Below are 19,553 nucleotides of genomic sequence, written 5' to 3' on the forward strand. Positions count from 1 at the left end.
TTCTTGCATTTTAGTTTATTTTAATTATACGCAAAAAGCATCTCCCACCAAGAAAATGAGCTACACTTCTACCGAGTAATTTCACCAGCGCAATCTCTATTAAGGTCCTAAATACTTCCTTTGCTAATTAAATGAATTAGAATGCTATTGTTTATGAATCACCTTTATATTTGTAGAGCCATAACCTTTCTTAGGGAAAATACAATTGGCTCTGGAAGGAAAAGATATTTAGGTTTGATTAGATATGAAAACACTATTACATAAAATCAGTTTGGACATTTCTTCACGTCTTGAAACCTGATCGGTAATTTGGTCTAATTGGTGATCAAGGAAACTATCTTGTGATCAATTAAAGTAATTACCACATTCCGGCAACACAACCAACCTTAATTTGAGTAGGAGTCTGCACTTCTTCAACTTTAATTAAAAATAATGAAAATTATTAAGCAGTCTGCAGTGCAAGATCATTGTCAAGACCGCATTGGTGGGCAGAGTTTATCAGACCATCACACTTTTCTTGATGCAAGTGGGACGAGTACTTTACTCACGACAGTAAGACCCAACATAGTCTTGACTTTTGCTATACTAATAACAGAATTCTGCAGCCCCTCGGTCCCTGATCAGAACTTTTTCAGACTTTTTCCTCGAAAAAATAAAAAGGGGGGGAGAAAGAAAGGATTCCTGCTTTTTTTAGAAGTCATAAAGAAGGGTTAAAAGAGGCTTTGATGTATATAACATTAGAAAGTATTCTGCTATTTCAGTAACAGGCACATTAGGCAGACATTTTCAACCTCATCCTTTTAGGACATTTGGGCTAAAATAACATCCAGAGATACAGGTTATTCTAAACAAGACCACCATGTCACCCATGTCATGGCAGACTGTGGAGTCCCTGTAACGAACCATCAACAGCACGAGAAGAAGTAATGAGTTAAGCAATCCTGCACAGACAAGGAGATGCCTTGGGTGTGCCAGTACGTCTCTTCCCTTCATGTTTTTTAAGATGATGAAAGAAGGAACTAAAAACTAATGGTGTTTCAGTCGTAACATCACTTCTAAAATGCTTTTTAAATGCTACCAGCCATAGCACGTCTCCATGCGATAAAGATCAGGGCTACTTGTAGAAGAACAAGTTAACCTAATAAAATAAAAAACCCCCAACAAAAACCACACTTAAAAAAATTCAGCTATCACATAATGTTCCAGGACTGGCCAAATGGCTTTTGAAAGCGACAAAATACGCTATCACAAAATAAGACTTAATGCGACTTTTGTTGCCTGAGAATGGGAAAACCAGGGCCAGACACTTTGCTGTCAGAAGTGGGAGGAAAAGATGAAATTCCATCCGCCCCTCTGCACCGCACAACGCTGCACGGCTCCGGGAGAACTGTGGCATCCCGGAGCTAATCTGCTATTATTCTTCCTTTCACACTTCTTAAGCAAGGAATCAATTCATCTTAATACTTTTTAAACATGCTGCTTTCGTACAATGCTTGCCAACATTATCTTGATGAGTTATACATCAAAGGAACACAGGTCGATATGTCGTGCTAATACATCACCGACCCGCGAGTCCCCAGTGATGGATTACCCCCCAGTGCATCTCCAGAACAAAGCAGCTGATGGTACTTCACTCAAAAGCGGAGATATTCAAGAAAAACAGCTGAAAGGCTCAACAATATAACCATACACCCTTTTTATTTGTTTGTTTTTAAAGTGCGTACGCTATGAAGAGTGTACCCGGGCTTCTTAATTCCTTTGGACACTCGGCCAAGGAAACCATGTGCTAATCACAAGTCCATTGAGGTTTCTGCCTCCCATCTGTCACTGTAACGCTGGAGGTAGCATTAACCTTGACCTTCTGCAGCGCGAGGGCTACCTGTCTTCCCTTCCCCACCGACCCGGGCTGCATCTGTATCATTTATCACTGGGAAGTGAATAAATAAAACAAGTTATAGTGACATTGTCGTACAAGGCAAGAGATGACTATGCCTCACACATTTGCTTTCCATTCACCCAACTAAAAATTACCCAGGACATGGCACGTCTTTTCCTTAGGACTTTGACACTTATAACAACAATAAATTCAAATCATTAAGGTTCATTTCCAAACTGCAGAAGCTTTCACATATCCAGCTGACATTACCACCTAACAGTGAGCTACGAGTCAGCAGATAAAAGGAAACAGCTCTTTAATGCGCAGCTATTTTAAGTTAGGTTTAGCTAGTCACGAGGGTTTGACTTAATTTCATGACATTTTCTGTTGTGTTCTCAAGAAAAATCCAGGGTTTGTTTTATTTTGATTCCATTTACTCCATTAAGAAAGACTTTCACCTTACAAATACGCAAAAATCATCTCACGAGACCACGCTCTTCATCTCTAAGTGACAACGTGGTTAAAAGACACAAAAAGAGGACTCCAAGTAGTATTTAGGAAGGTGATGGCAGCGCAGGAGGACAGGTATTCATTCTCAAAACCACATGCCCATTTTGAGATTCTTCCCTGTTGGCATCACCATCCTGCCTGACCCACCCCCAGGGACACCGGACCCATGTGCCATTAGATATTTTCCTCTTATCTTTTCTGGTTTTTTTTAGCCCTGTCTGGATTCATCCACAACACAAACCAGGGGAACACCTTCCCATTGCTCTTCCCCTTTTTAATACCATTCCAAGATCAGCAGGACAGTCCTTAAGAACACAACTAAACCATGGCCCAAAGTAGAGCTGACCTCAGATTGTCCACGTCCCCACCTCTCCGGTGGGAGTACAAGCGTCGGACAAGCTGGCTCTGGCATTCCTCTGCTCCCTCCATCCCACCCCATCCAGGAACGGGCAGCCAGCAGGGTCTAAAGGTGAACACCACCTAACAAATATTTTTTCCTCCTCTTTAATAGCTTGAGCAGCAAAATATCGTGAATTCAGCCAACCTTGCCATTCCCCAAGCACCGCTCAGGATCGGGGTGTCTGAAAGAGACTAATCAAGGGAAAGGGTGGAAGAGGAACACTGCAGACACACTGGCACGTACCGAGATGCCATTTCTGTCTTCATAATGAAACGTGAAACTAAAAAAAACCCCCACAACTACAATTTCCAACTTAATTGTCTATGCTTTTCTGCGTTTACCATATCCTTTTAAAATCCAGAGCTGACTGCTCACATCCCTCAGACTTATCTGCACACATGATTTATACAAAAGTGAAACGCTGCTTTGCCCTCTAAAAAAAGTTACCTATTTATATTCATATTATAGCTGTAAACACTGCTCTCCATGTTAGATCTGCAGCGGCGTATGTGAAAACCTTTACACCACGCTCTACAAAGAACGCTGTTTCTGTCTCCCAACACTTGTTTACAATTATGTCGGTGAAGAAACTAGCTCGCCAGCTCTATATCAAACATTTTTGACAGCAAAAGCACAAACACTGATCTATTCTAAGTAGTTTGCCACTCTATGTAATCTTGGAAAAGGCATTCTTGCCTTTGATTCTAAAAATGTTTATACTTCATACATTATGCAAATAGTTTTTATATATTAAGAAATAATGCAAGCAAAGCTCAAGTTAAATTAAATTCTTCAACAATAACCTTGCCAAAGCACTGATTTTCCTATAAAAAAAATTATTCCAATTTGTTGATCTTACATTGGATGAAACATACTGTAACAATCTTCATAATTTATGTCCTGTTGGGACACTATGATTTAAAGTAACATAATACAGACCAGCATCACTGCTAATCTAAACCACCTGACCAGATAAACAACAGTTTCCCCTTCTCTCTTCATTGAGGGTATTTCTGTTTATTGTCATATGATTTACCAATTTGAAGAACATGAAGAATAAATGGAGGCAAAGAGAAGCGGAGCTCGGAGCCGTGGCCTTTCCTCAACGGGGACGTTTCTCACACAGGTACCGGTACAATGTCAAGAGCCGCAGGAGATGACAGAAGGCAATTTCAGGAATGCCGTCCCAGGAAAAACCCAAGCCGCTCGGAAGTTTACGCTCACTCGGCACAATCTAGACCAGGTGCGGCACTAGACGCGACACAGTCCTGATGATGCTCGAGATGCAGCTCTCCAAAAGAGGTCTGAGACAAAGGCTTCATCTTCCAAGCTTGGCGGTGACCTAAGCTATGACATCACTTTGTCATAAAGCAGGTGCAAGCGTAATTTGCCCCATCTGAGATTCAACTGGTCTGAAAAACAAATGCAAATTCTCTGCTAAGGCCAAGGTACGCGGATCAACGCAAGAAAAGGGACTGAGAGGAAGGTGGACAGCACCGACCTGCTCTCAAAGCCTTCTCCTTGCTTTGCTTTCCTCTTCCCCTCGTGCTCGCTAAGTGTGTGAAATCTGCATGACAACCCTCAACTTTACCTTTTCTAAGTCTGTTTATATCAGGACTTCCATAGCTGCTGAATTTCAACTTACTTTTTTCTTATTGGTGATAATGTGATATAAAATGTTACATCTATTACACCTTCTTCCTCGTCACATCTTGACTTTTCCAGCAGCCTCGGTGCTGAGGATCATTTTTCCTATTCTCTTTTTTATTACGGTAAGTGATTGCACCTGGATTTCATGAACAGAAAGCAGATAATATTCTCGGTGATTCAATGAACAGACTTCATGCCAAAATTAATCACCTATTCCACCAAAAAGATTTATAGACTTGATGGAGTAGAAGTGAGAGAACATGGAGATGTCTTAAGGCAGCATAAAAAACTTCTTTCTGGGAGCGATAAAAGTTTCAAGCCTAGACTCCACTGGCTCAATACAATCATATTACAAAATACATTCGTTTGCTTATATGTAGATAAAAATAATTAGAGTTGCTCATAAAGACTACTGCAAAATAAGCAGACATCCTAAATCCCAACCCAACCTGGAACAAGGTCGCATGGTATTTGCGATATATCACTTCATATAGAAATATTCAAAATAAATGCTTTTTTTTTTTCTTTTTTCCCCAGTTCCAGTTCCTTAGCACTCTAGGTAAATATAGACTCATAAATATTATTTTATTTATTAAAAAATGTAGGTCTCTAAATTAGATTTTTGAGAAAAAGAAGGGAAATAATCCCAGGTTTCAGGACTGAACTAGAACATGGAAAAGAAATCCTCCAGCCATGTAGTCAGCTCAATGTGGCTCTCCATCTCCCAAGCCATTTTTGTGTGCTTTGTGCTCAAAAATGGAATATAAAGGTTGCACTTAGGAGGTTTACACCAAATAAAATAGCTATTTCAAGAAACATGACTTTTTTAAATGAGCTTTTTGCACCCTACCTAAAAACATTAAATAATACAGCGTAGCCCCCATTAACTGAGCACCTGCTAAAGCAATCAGTCACTTAAAATAATAAACGCTCTTGGCTGCGCAACTGAAAGAACAATGATAATTTTACTTGTTAAAGCAAATGTTTGGCCCAGCAAATCAAACCCCTGGCTGTACTGTAATAAAGCCATCACACAAACCACTATAAAAATAAACTAGTAACAAGGTGCCGTTAGTCCCCAGCTCCAACCTTTTGAGTTGAGGCACCTGAGCCCTCTGCCAAGGCACTCTGCTCACCGACACGCTTCGTGCTGCACAAGGACGCTGCCGCTCGGGCAATGAACCGTCCTCCGCCGCACGGTGTCAGCCCACGACGTGAAGCGGTTGTAAAACAGACCAAATAAGAATTAATTTAAGTGAACGCTCCACTTCAAAAACGTGCTCAAATCCTCTGACTTTTACAGAGTTCAGGTATGGCGTAGAAGAACAGAGAAGTTCATTATCCCATCACACCGCGTTTTTGGATGGAACAGATCTGGCTATAGCAGAGCAAAATACTACTCTTTTCCCAATGTTTCTTTTTACTCTTGTGCGAAGGAATGATTTCATACTGCAGACATGAAAGTGAAGTTCACATGCCATCCATGCTGTTGATAACATAGGGAGCGTTCACACAAAATTCTCCTCAGTCTTTTGGCCAAGATTACACATACTACCAGTTTAATATCCAAGATCCTCTCTGCTGAGTATCCAAGGGCAATCATATTCTGCCTCTGATAATCCTCTAAACCTCTGCCATTTATGAGCCTAAGAAAACATCAAAGAGTGATAAGAAAGGCATTGCTTTATGATGGATTAAGAGCAGAAGCGGCTGGTCTCATGACCATTTCATCTTCCACTATCCTCCTACCCACTGCACCATCAGCTTTTTTTTTTTAAAGACAAGGTCAACAATTCGAACATGCAACACACACGTCACAATGGAGCTGTGAAGAATTTGGAGAGATGTTCTAATCACTTGCTTGGCCAAGCCAGAATCTAAAAAGACCTAAAGCTGTGAAATAAAGCAAACTAAGGAACATTTACGGCAGATCCAGTCAGGGAATCGTTTCACTCAACTGAGCTGCTCAAAGTGTCCTACTGTATTGTCAGAACGAGTCTTCATGTTTGGATGCCTCTTATAGTAGAAGAGAGTAAGATGATACGTGGGGGCAGTGAACTCAGTAGGACACTTACCTGGGCCAGCACTGGATGACTTTTAATTTATAGTGCACTATAAAATTCAAATATTATTTTGCAAACAGACATTTCAAGTCTAGAAGTGACAGATCCTTTGAAAAAAAAGGGTAGGAGCGAGCAAGCATCTTCCCAGACAACTTGTTGCTCTTTGGGGCATCCTTCAACCTCGAAGCAGTTGTGTACCTGGCCCGGTCTGCCATGCCCACTGTCCCCTACGTGATCTGCAGGTCACCTAGACGTGTCCTGCCTCTCCTGTCTCTGGTGTTTGGAAGAACGGCTGGAGCAGGTCGTGGAGAAAGGCAGCTACGTTAAGTCACATTATTAAGAACAAGGCTCACTTAACTGCCAACAATTTAGATAGACAACCTACGCTTAACATTTTCAACTGTCTTCAGACCCCGCCATGTGCTCCCAGCACCTGCCTGGAAGTGGCAGAGTACATCCAACATGCAATATTTTGAGGGGTTCTACGTTCTTTTTCTTGGTTGTTTTTTCACTAAGACATAAGGGTTCCTCTGTGCAACCCACACCATTTGTACACCTGGAAACAGAGAGATGGGCTCACAAGGGGAGACAAATACTAATTCTGAGTCCTCAAGTGAACGTCAAATTTCCTTCAGAAATTCTTATGAGCACACCACAAAGGGAGACTCTTTGCACACCTCTGTGTTTTTATTGGATTGGGCATTATACAAGACGCATGCAGAAACACAACGCCCTGGGCTTGTACAGCTACAAGCACCCACCCACTGTATCACGGAATAAAGATTCTCCCAACCAGGGACACCTTGGTCACACACAGACATGTATCTAACTGCCTACTGTTATTCTTATCACAGCACGAGGAAAAAAAAAATCACACTAGACCACTTTCCTCTCTGATCCTGGGAATAAACCCCATTTTCCTCAAAGCATCCTTAGCACTAAATAAACCCAACAGTGCGGTGCTGACTCGGCCCGGGGCTCCCCACTCATCAGCGCGTTCCCCACCAAACCCCTCCAAGACATCCCAGCCAGCTTTATGTTTGGCCAAAGCAACTTTTCATCTCATCCCAACAAAAATTAAAGGAAGAAAAGGGCAAGGGGAAGAGGAAGAAGGGAAGTTCTCCCCCCAAAAAACCTCCGTGAAGCGGGTTTGCAGCTTTATAAAAGAAGAATGAAAAAAATTACACTCGCCTCACCCCGATAAACTGCGGCCCCGCCAGTGGCTTTTCAGAGCAGATGTAACATTTTAGCCAAACGTGATTGTTTGTGAAAGAAATAATTCTGATCAAAACCCGAAATTGCAGCCAGCAGAAGCGCTGCACTTCGTCACGTTAATCCGCCCTGACGGGGAGCGGCGAGCGGAGATTCCTACTGCGAGAGGAGCAGATGCGAAAGGTCAGCGCTGGCCCGCGACTTCAAAACCCTTAACGTGTAAAACAGTGTGCATTAAAGCCTGAAACGGCTCACGGCGGGATTAACGGATGTCCGCTAAGTGGGTTTGATGTGCTTTTGGCGAGTAATGGTTAATTTTTAAATAGGGGCGTTGTAGTTTTATTTTAGTTTATTCTGCCAGCCGGAGTCCATTTTTAATTACAATTGCAGAGGATAATATCCCAAAGCGTGTGTGTCCTTCACGGGAGTACGAGAAAGTGAGAGCTGCTGGTGTAAAAGGCAATTTATGGTTTGAAAATGTAGTCAGGCGTTATTCCAAAAGCAAGGAGATGCAAAAGGTTAAACGACCAAGGCGGAGATGTGCTGTTTGCATTTAATCAGCATCTTTCCAGCACTCCCATAAAAACAAATTTTAATGCATAAAGAGTTGCAAGACACTAGGTTTTCCTTAACTGAAAAGATAAAAAAATTACTCTGAGTGATCATCTTCTTCAGAAAAGGCAACATCAGTTTTATTTGCATTTTCCCAAATTAAGGTGTCCAAGTCAATTCAAAACCATTGAATTTTCCGTTCATTTTCCAAGGCTGGTTTAACTAGGACAGAGCCCAAACTGTACTTAAATTCAACTTGACCTGCTCACGTTTGCTCGTACGAAGGTACGGCAGCCCTGACCGCATGGCTGATAGAATGTTTGTTCTGTTTAATTCACACAGAGTGAACAATCAATTTGTGCAGCTGAAAAAAAATGGAGAAACATTTCTTCTACTCCAAATCTACAAGACAGCTTGTGAAATCCAAAAGGCATTTTGACAAATAATTTCTTTTGCACTTTCAGATCAATGCCTGAAACAAGCATAAGGCAAATGCTATAATAATTTTTACTTGAGTGATAATAAATCCATCTTTTAAGGAAAGCATTTGAATTAAAGCCAACTGGAGAGCAGCCCAAAGTTCAGCTGGGCAGATTTAAGCAGTGGCCTGCTTAAATGGAGATACAACAGGTCTACTTGGTGGGGCAAACTCAGCAATTAGGAAAGCCACCACCCCAATAATTATAAACAATAAAATAATGGCTTATTCTAAGGAGAAACATGACTTAGCTCATCAAGAAAATGAGCATCCATAATTACAGTTAAGTCACAAGAAAAAATAAACTGATGCAACTTCTGCAACGCCTGGGATGGGACATCTTGCACAATGGAGATCAAGGACACGTGCCCACTCTGAGTCTTCACTTAAACATGATTAATTTCATTTAAATATGATTAATGTCGTGACATTCTAAATAATCCTGGCGGGCCGATACTGGTGGTACTGGACGATGACGATGTAACGGTGACACCGGTACTGTAACTCGCCACAAGCAGGTGGGACACGAGGGCACTGGGATCTGTCTGCATAGACCCTGGCCAAAGAGGAGACGAGACACCTGCACTACAAAGAGGAGCAATCACTGCTCATCACCTGCCTGACTTTTATCAGGCACGTATTTCTCACGTGCATTACAACCGCGAAGTTGCAATGAAGGGACTGAAGGAGAAAACGACGGTTCCCGGACATATAAGTAAAGGCTAATTGCGAAGCACTTCAAAAGACCTAAGAGGCTGCTGATGCACTAGGGCAGCTCTATTTAAGACAGAAAAATGTTGCCAAGTGCAAAACATTGGTCTGAAAATATTCAGGAGCACTGGCTGACTTTACATATGGTTTTGTATGCCACCAGCCATGCTGGCCATGAGAAGAAAATAAATCCTGTCTTTCCCAACTCCCAGCACCAAGGATTTAATTTCTGCCTAGATGCAACCCAACTGCATATTTCCACCACCACGGACTTCCTAGCTTTGCAGAATTTCCCACCTGCAGCAAACCGCTGGCTGCCATTAACTGGAAGCATCAATGGAAACGGGACCCGCCGAGCGGGGCACTAGCATCATCTCCTCCTCCTCCTCCTCCTCGGCTGGGGAAGGACACTCGTAAGCGTTCAAACGAGCCATCTCCCTAGAAGTTCTCCTTTCATTTCACCCAGACCCGGAGCTCCCTGCCTTCTGCGGGCAGTGTGGGCAGGTGGACCATGTCCAGGTCCCGCGGCTGCACTTTGACCCTCCGACTCAAGAGGCGAGAGTGTTATTTGCTCAGTCAATCACAAGAAAAACCGCAAGGAAGGTGTCACCATCCAGGAATCATCTATTTTTACTGTGCTCCGCTCCAAGACACTTGCGCCAGTTCATTCACTCCGCTTCAGGTTAACCTCTGCCAGTCCCGAAAACTTCACTATCAGTTTCTAATAAAGGAAAATGTCAACACCAGATTGATGATACACCAGAAATTCATTATTTTCAGATACAAAGATTTTCTCGACTCTGTAAATCCCCTCATAAATAATTCTGATTTATTGTAAATCGGTTATTGTATTCATAAACGCAGGGAAGTTAGTGAACAACATAACTACCAAAAGAAATACTTTCATAACTTCGCAGGTGCACAAATCATAGCATATGGGAGAGGACTCAAAGGATAATGGAAACCGAAGCAGTTTAGGAAGGACTATATGAAAACCAGCACCTACCTAGGCGGATAAAAAAAAATAATTTATTTTCATTCGACAGGCAATCTAATGCAAAACTCTACCAGAGGGAGCAAGCGGACTGATGCTACATTAAAAATAGCAATTTTCCCCCCCAAAATGAATGAAAACAGGTTCGTCTTTTGCTTAGCAGAAGTGACAGTCAGGGGCTGAGGCTGCTCAGGCTTTGAGGTTAAACACAACTGACATAAGCTGCACCTGAATGCAATCAGTACCCGGGCTCGGAGAAGATTCACACGCGAGGACTAAATTTGTCACAAATGGGTTGGTTTCCGATCCTCCTGTAGCCAACTTGCTTTATTCTGACCTCCATTTAACAAATCAACTTAATGGGCACTGGGAGTGCTATAAAACTTAACAATGGAGTGATTTTAACTTTTAAAATATAGTTATGAAGCAAAATGTTGGAGAGCTCCTTCAATACTGGAAATCAAATTAAATCTAGACATTTTTTAACAGTCTTGACAGATATAATCCTAGTTACCATGTAAATTTATGGTAAGCTGCTGTGATATTAGCCACAGGTGCTACTTTTAATATATGGCCCGCATCTGGCTGGGAATAAAATTTCTCAGAGGACTGAAAATGACCTCACTATCAGACAATGGAGAAGAAAAAAACCCACAAGACCGCTGTGGCATATAAAAAGCTGGAGATGTGGTCCACAACTGAATTTTTAACATAAAATTCATTTTAACTCTGCAGATTGTAGGTTCAAGGATATTATGTTTTCAATGCGTAAAAGGCGTGGACGTATTTCAGCCAAACAGCCAAAAGATTAAGTACATAAAGCGGCAATGAAATACACTGCCTACATATATAAAAACAAATTTTCCAATCTTTGATCAACGCAGAAGACAGAGCAACATGCCAGGAGTAGAAAAATGAAGTATCGACACAGATTACAGGGACTGGCACCGAGTACCACCACCAAAATAAATAAAGAGTCTTCATTGCATATCCTACCAAATTCAGTCGGATGTGTAACTGTGGTAATGCAACAAGGATGACCAATTTAAAAGGACAAATCTGAGCATGTCTCCCTACAGCTAAAGGAAAATAATTGGCATTTCAATGAGGGGGGAGGAAAAAAAAAAAAAAAAGGCATCTACCGTAACATGCTCTGTCTTTTTTTCCTGGATTTCAAGCTAGGGAGCTAGCAAGTTTGGAAAGGAAATGCAAAGTGAGAATAATAATTTATTTAATAGTTCTAGATTTTTTGCACCTCTTTAAATAAGTTCTCAAAAACCCAGAGTCCGCAATTGCAACAAAACACATGTGCTTCTACTCCCACTGCACACCAGCCTCCAAAGCGCTTCCCTACTGTCCCCTCCACTCAGGCTCATCTTTCGCTGTGTCCTGTGGCCCCAAAACGTGTTTAAAATAGCTTTTAAAACTCTTAGAGCATTTGATTTCCTGTCATTTTATAAAATGACGTTAGAACTCTTACGGAGACTTCCTACATAATTTTTTTTTTAAAAAAAAACCACCTTAATTAAAAACTTACCCTATAAAAGAAAGCAGCTGTAAATGCTGAACCTGACCATCAGCAAACATGCCCACCTTTGTAATTTCCTAACTGCATTTTCTGCCTTTGCGTGATTACCTAAGGAAATGCAATCACACAGGCAGTTGCCCCTTAAACTCTCTGGTCAAATCCAACCAACTTTGACAAAAGACATGGAAGTCTCAAAGTTAAGACATTTCTGCAAACTTGGCGGAAGGGAGCAGCTGGGTAAAGGACCCAAACCAAGCGCTCAGCACCCATCACCCAGAGCCCTTCGCAGCCGCTGGCCCAGCCAGGACCAGGTTTGAGGTGAGTCTGGGGAAATTCAGATTTTTAAGCCAGGTCTGTCCTCGTTGCAGGATCACCCCTCCTGAGTCTACTGACCTGAAATACTGAGAAAATCACAGGAAATTCCTGAGATACAGGCCAGGATATCAAGGTCCTCCCTCGATGACCAACTTTTAACATGAGTGCCGTTGTTTCTGCAGCTTCTGAGTTTGCAGACCGATAATTGGGAGAAGTTACCAGCATGGTCTGGAAGCATAAATTAACCTTCTATCCCGATTTTGAATGTTGCTTGGGCAGACTGGAAGCAGAGGGCTTGCTCCACAGCTGGAAGAGAAACGCTTTGTTTCAGTAGCACAAAGACTTGAACAGATGACAGCGTGCCTTCTTGAGGCTCACGGTGGCCTGAAAGCCTCGCTAGCTGCTTTTCCCTTCCCTGCAGACAGGGGAAGAGGCCTTAAATAAGTTCCCCGACGTGGCTGTGAGGTTTACGGAGGCTCACCGGCACCCAGATGCATAGCAGGACTCAGACTTGCCATGGAGCGGTGCGAGCCCACCCGCTCTCCAAGACCTTGCTCACAGCCACAGGTTTCTGCTGAGCACACGCTGCTCAGGAAAAGTGACTCAACCAGAGGGCTCTTGAGCGAGCACACCTGAAAAAGACTCGGATTTTAACTCATCGCTGCCTACCTGCTGTTCAACAGCGGCAGTATCATGCGGCACTTGCAAGGCTTAAGGAGCAACGGATGCGTTGGTGTGATCAGCACAGCTCTTCTAGACAATGCGCTGTACAGTTGAGTTGCATTTGCATTTTTCCCCCCACTGCTGGTGTATTTTGTATTTTATACAAGACTCAGAACACCCGCCCACCAGGAGCCTGTCTCACACTAAAAGCAGAAGGACCATGGAGCAGCACCCACCACCCAGCATCAACGCTGCCCAGTCCAGGATGCTGGGACCCGTGGGTGGTGGGCACCCACAGCAACCTAACAAAGGGCTTCCAGCTGGTACCCCAGGCTGGTTTCCAGCTTGTTTCAGAGAATTGTACCTCCAAAGCCCATTTTCATGAAAACGTATCTTCAGACTAACAAACACCACCAGCACTTTCAAGTTCTGGGTTACAAACTAATTCTCTAAGCCCGAAGTGTCATTAGCTTGTCAGCCGTACAAAGGCAGCCCATTGCTGATCACTTTTAACAGAGCTAATCTCAGCCTGAAAGCTTCAGGAATCTAAATAATTCTTGTTTCACAGAAGTTTCATTTCATTCTCATGCTGAGAATAATATACATAAACCAAGCTCATGTCTACACATTTGCACGACTTTATTATAAAAGTTGTGTTTATATTCTTAACATCTGTTGACATACACAGACTTTGTAAACCTGGCATAGATTTTAAAGCCACAGAATTTTCCATGCATCATGAACATTATCTGCGAGAAGCAATAAAAAAAAGCAATGAATGCATTAATCATACCAATATCATCTGCAAAACATAAATCTGAAATACCTTTCATGTCAGCTCAACTACTTTTTTTTTTTTCTTTTTTCTTTACACACCTGATTTTACGCCATCTGTAAAAGGGCAGCAGGAAGATCACCGAGGAAATGATATTTCTCAGTCCTTTGACTTTTACTAAATACTTGCACTTTAAATAATATAAACAGAATATTTATTACATGAAATGAAAGAAGTTGTACCTACAAGTTCCATTTTTTCCATTGCAGGACTAAATCGTCCCAAAATACAACACAGGGATAGCTCCGCTTTGGTCATTTGTTCCCTCGGTCATAAGAAGAACAGTGTTTACTAATAATTATTATAAACATAAGCATCAATAAGCATACGTGCATCAGCTCATTTTAATTCACTGGAAGCTTCAACTTACAAAAAGGCGAATACTCGCTCTCTAACAGCAGCTTGGGATCTGCACGTTGAGCCCTTTCCTGGACTACGGTAAGGGGAATGGCTTGTGCCATCCGCAGCCGGGGACCCTGCAGCTAGTCCCCACGAACCAGCGGTGAAATCCTGCCTTCAGGTACTCGCTATCACCTCGATCCAACCGGAGCTGCATGAAGGACTCACCCGCCCAGCTCGTTCTCCTGGCTGGGCACAGAAAGTTCAGTTCTGAAGCCAATTCCCAGATAACGTGTACTAGAAGTGTAAATGTATACTTCTAACGAGCGTATTTTAATATAGTCAACTTCCTATACCAGTATGTGCTTCATCAATCTTCAAATTAGGCAGACATATGGATACCTACCTATGTTGTAAGATACATCTAGAGTCAAAAAACCACAACTTTGTAAATTTTAGCCAAAGCAATGGGTTTTCTAGATATCTGCTGGCGCAGCACGCTGATTTGTCTCTTGACCTGCCTGTTGGCACTCTGCCTGAGCCCATCTGACCAAACCAACTTGTTTATTTACAGTGTGCAAACCCACTTTTTAATTAACTTGGGGGGGGGGGGAGGGGGGCAGAGAGTCATTTCTAGTTGTGCTGAACCAACAAAGACTTTGACCATGCCCTGGCAGAGACATCGTTTCATGAATATTCTAACCACAAAGGCTGAAAATCTTGACTATTCCAAATGTTACTTCTATGTGATCGGTCTCAAACGTGCTGGTCTCTCCTGGTTGCTCCAGCTCTGAGCTGCCTGCACGTCTCACCAAGGTTTCATGTGAGCTCCCTCTCATGGGCTTCCCTCCTTTGTTGCCCTCAGAATTATCTGATATGGTTCTGTCTGTTCTGTATCAGCGTTCAGGTTTGAAGTGCGATCCAGGAAAAAAATGTACTCGGGGCTCCAGACGTGCTCCCTGGACCAGCACCGTCCTGCTCATGAGCTGGATTTTTCTGCAGTTGTTTTCTCCTTTCCTTTCGCGCAGCTCAGAAGGGCTGCGAGCATCTCACCCACCTTCTCTCTACTGCCTGGGCTTTCCTTACCGTGACAACTACTGTCTGAAACCACATACACACACACCAAAAAAAAAAAAAAAAAAGAGCCAGCATTACAAATTATTGTTTATCTAGCTCACTGTGAGCTCCTAAAAAAAGAAATCTCGGTCTGGGTTTAGGTATAGCCATGTAAATAAGCATCTCCCAGCACAGCTCGTGGTCCCTCCGCACACCAACACAACCTGGAGCTCGCTGTGTCCGTCCCGCAGCCAGGAAAAGAACCAGCTCAGTGAGAGCCATCACATGAACAAAACCCTGGGCTTCTCCCTTTCTTCCTCCGAGAAAGTGCTCACCTCTCCTTCACAAATAAAACAGGAGAGAAATGCATGGACCATGACTTTTTTCTAAGCGATGTCATGATTCCTCAGAAGGCAAGTTTTTAGGAGAATGTAGCTGACTGCAGATCTCAAGATAAATTCAGTATTTCCAAAGCAGGTTTGTAACTGATTTCAAAGACGTGTTCTTGTGAGTTTGAGATGCGGCTCAGGATCCTGACTCCAAATAAAAACCCAACGAGGTCTAACCAGCTGTCTGCTGTGCCGAAGACACTGCGAGATCAGCTACTACGATTCATTCGAGAATATACCAGAATTCTGTCTTCCGGCTTAGAAGGTGAAACGTATCACATTTTCAGAATCAAATATTATTTGTCTAATCCCATAGTACCGACCCTGACCTTGACCCTAGTATTATAATCAAGAAATTGTAATATTAGAAAAAATCTACTTAACAACTACACAACGGAATTAATTTACTCCATCTAACGAGATCAGAATCAGACAGCAATCCATCGAGGCAAACCCAAGAGGGTTTGGCCCCACAAGGATACTCCCAAATTTCTGAATATAAATATTTTCCCATCAGGATCGTATGGAAATTAAAGAAATTACACTTCCTTTATATTAAAAGTAGTATATAACAATAATTACCTGATTAAAATTTTTGAAATTGAACTCTTTGTAGATGGCATCTCTTTCACCTAACTCAGACCAGCCTGAAGCTTTGAGATCAAGTAAAACTTGGCTCCTCTCCTCCGTCGTCAACCAGTGAGACTGCGAAGACTATTGAGGAAAAAAAAAATAAAAACATGACACGAGTGAGGCTGAGGTTCTCTTTTGTACAACAATAAGAAAACCACACGATGAAATTGTGGTTATGCATTGTAGGTAGGTAAGGAGGTGGAAAATTCACTGTGCAGTTTCTTACTGTTTATAATTTCACAGACCAGCTTAACTTAAACCAGCCAAGAAACACCATTTCTGTTTGGTCAACTAAGTTCAGCTTCTGTACAAAAGTACTGAGAAGCAACAGGCTCTTTCAGAGGAGCAAATACAGATACCAGCATACCTGTACCCATCCCTTGTTCATCTGAATTATCCAGATGCTGTAAGACTTGAACTGATTTTCAAATATTCCACTCTGTCATATAAATAAAGGATTATTTACATTATATGCTAAATGTACAACTATAAGGCTAAAAGGCATATCGAGGAATATCTGCTTCGAAAGAGAGAAGCTAAAAGGGGGGGTTGTAGGGACTGTATTCTACCTAGCTTGTATTTCACTATTCCTAAGAAAGCAGGAAAGGATTTAAAGACAGCATGCACTGCGGAGTTCTACAAGCAAGAAAGAGCTTTTTAACTAACAATGAAAAGAAAAAAATTGACAACACAGACACAGTTATGAGAAGTTACAAGTTACTGGCAGAAGCACTAGATTCTGCAAAGCACCTGTGTTTAAATGTGTTGTCTTTTAAGCAAAAGGAGTCCTTCTGAAGCCACGGGGAGCACAGACGTTACAGATTACACTATCTGCTGAAATACCTGAATCGGTGCCTGAACCGCGCACCAAGCCAGAGCCAGACCCAGAGGAAAGGTCTATGGGAAGAGGTTTGGTATTTTTCCTCAAAGCAGAGACTAAGGGCAGGAGTGACTACTTAGATGATATATTCTAACAGATGGGTCTCAAACTCGTATTACAAACGCAATGCTTTGATGGGAAGAACCTTTCTCCCCAGTACAGCAAAATTCAGACTGCTTTAGTCTTTAGATTACCAGCTAGCGCAGCTTTGTGAGAACTTCCAGAAAGGGGCTGAGCAATTTTGCTCCACAGAGGTCCGCGAGTACCCGCCGCCAGCCCAGCAGCTCCGAATATTTTTGCCTTTGCCAGTCTAAAGACCGGCAGGAGCCCCAGTGCCACCAGATGGGGCTGCGAGCCCGAGCAGAGCAGGAATTAAGGCAATTAATGCGACCTGAGCAAGGACTGAAGATGCAGGACGGCCAAGGAGCAACGTTTTCACCAATAATAAGGGACAAAAAAATTGCAAATGGCGTAAATCAATCTAACAGCATCGCTGCCACCACTTGTGTTCAGTAGGATACAGCCAGCCCAAGAGATGGGTTTTACAGGTCCCAAATTGAACTAATTTAGGCTCTTTAGGCTTCAAACGCAACTTTGGACTTGCAAGAATACAAATATCGGATTTGTTGTTTCTATAACCGCGGCTGCAGGCATGAATTTCTTATGTTCTTCTTTTTCCAAACGTAAACAAAAACTGCCAAAGCTAACTGCTATCTTGAAATGTGCTATTTTATCTGGCATGAGATGAAATTAGCAGGCTTATTTACAAAAAATCATGGGGTTTTTTTGAGATAGCAAAGTCCAAGACTGCAACCAGGAGGCAGCACAAAGTTCGTTGCTCCGGCCGGCAGCAGAGATGTTCTCCGTTAGTTTTAGGGACGCGGCAGTTACCTCCCGAGGCCTCGCCTAGACACGGGCATTGACGAGACAATGCTGCAACTTGAAATCAGATCATACAGTTTTTAATAGAAATACGGAGACCGAGTTTGACGCAGGCCCCGGAGTACATCGATCGCAGCATTTTGCTTCAGAATAGGTTGCAAAGACCCCGTCCCAAGTTAGCCCCTGAGACGCATCACAACTGTATTCAGAAATCAGCAGAGAGCAGCAGGAACTCGCTTGTAAAAGGAAAAAGAGAAGGTGGGAGATGCCATTTGCATCCTCACAACCATGCACCCACAGCCCCACGGCACAGCGCGGACCCCCCGGAGAGGCAGAAACGCGCAGCGCGGGCACCGCCGTGCAAATACTGACTTAGCACAGGAGGTAACTGCACCTGACCCGCCACACACGGACGACATGGTATCAAACGGCGGGTTTAACCCACGTAATCAATAACGTTCATTTGGAAGACGCTCAGGGGAAAAGGGTCGTTAATTACATAACAACATTAGTACGAAATATTTCACACTTGAGGGGTGAGGGTCTAAACCCACGCGTGCGATTCGTTATTAACTTCATGTAAAAAAAAAAAAAAAAAAATCAATCACCGGGTGGGATGGCGGTGGGAAGCAGGGACGGGTGGCTGCGCCCCGAACACGCGGGACCGCGGCCGGCTCCGTGAGCGGCCCCCCCCGGCCCGGAGGACCCGGCCCCGCAGGCCGCCCTCCCCGGGCTGGGACACAGCGCGGCCCCGGGCTCCTGCCGCCCTCCCTCCCGCCCGCCTTCCCCCCGCTCCTCGCTCCCCGCCGCGCCCCTCACCATGGCAGCGCGGCTCCCGCCGGCCGCTCCCCGGGGCACCGCGCCCGCCGCCCGCCGCGCTCCCAGCAGCGCCAGCCGCAGGCCGGCCCCGCCGCCTGGCATGGCTCCGCGCCGGCCTACCCCGGCCCCGGCCCCGCCTCCGCCTCTCGGGCAGCGGGAGGAGCCGCAGCCCGGTTCTCCCGGCGCGGGGTCCGCGGCTGCAAAGCGAAACGGAGCGCGGCTGGAGCGGGGAGAGATGGCGGAGGGAGCTGTGTCCCCCTCCCCGACCGCCTCCCGGTGCACCGGTGCGGTGTAGAGCAGCCGCCGGCCCGGCGGCGAAGGGGAGAGCGGACCTGCCCGCTGCACAACGCCGGCCACGGCCTCAGGCTGAACTCCTCCGGTCTCTCCGAGCACGGAGATTTCATGCTCGGTTCCGTGGGCAGCACTGAGACGGTCGCTGCTCGGAGAGGGGCGGCACTGCTGGTAAAGACACCGCTATTTCTTCAGAGGCGCGGCGATCACTACCAGGGAGAATCCAGCCCTGGGCCTCTCAAACTCGGAGGGTAAAGGCAAGCACGCTCTGATTTCTTGTTCAAAAATCTTGAATCTTTATTAATAAAGTATTTCCTAGCTTTATCTTCTGTAATACCAAAGTTTTATCAGTGCAGTTCCCTTTTAACACACCAAAATTCAGGATCTCAGCCTTCCAAACTGGAAAGATGTGGCCACCAGAAAAATACCTGAAGAATTATGTTGCGGGGATATGAGCTCTTTATGACTTTGTTTCTT

At 43.9% G+C, this 19,553-nt stretch overlaps 1 protein-coding gene across 2 annotated transcripts in view; it reads right to left on the bottom strand.

The window, feature by feature from the left end:
* Positions 1–18,942, bottom strand: part of PCBD2 (pterin-4 alpha-carbinolamine dehydratase 2) — a 24,249-nt gene extending 5,307 nt beyond the window's left edge. The window contains exons 1-2 of one of the 2 annotated variants that reach the window (XM_075766215.1): positions 18,786–18,942; positions 16,154–16,285 (exon numbers count right to left, since the gene is read on the bottom strand). In XM_075766215.1, the coding sequence (XP_075622330.1) occupies positions 16,154–16,285; positions 18,786–18,887 (234 nt within the window). In that variant the 5' untranslated portion in view covers positions 18,888–18,942. The remainder of the gene's footprint in view (positions 1–16,153; positions 16,286–18,785) is intronic. The other variant, XM_075766216.1, reaches the window with a different exon arrangement.
* Between the last annotated feature and the right edge of the window lie 611 nt (positions 18,943–19,553).

Source organism: Balearica regulorum, chromosome 14, assembly GCF_011004875.1.
Source record: "Balearica regulorum gibbericeps isolate bBalReg1 chromosome 14, bBalReg1.pri, whole genome shotgun sequence".
Lineage (NCBI taxonomy): Eukaryota > Metazoa > Chordata > Aves > Gruiformes > Gruidae > Balearica > Balearica regulorum.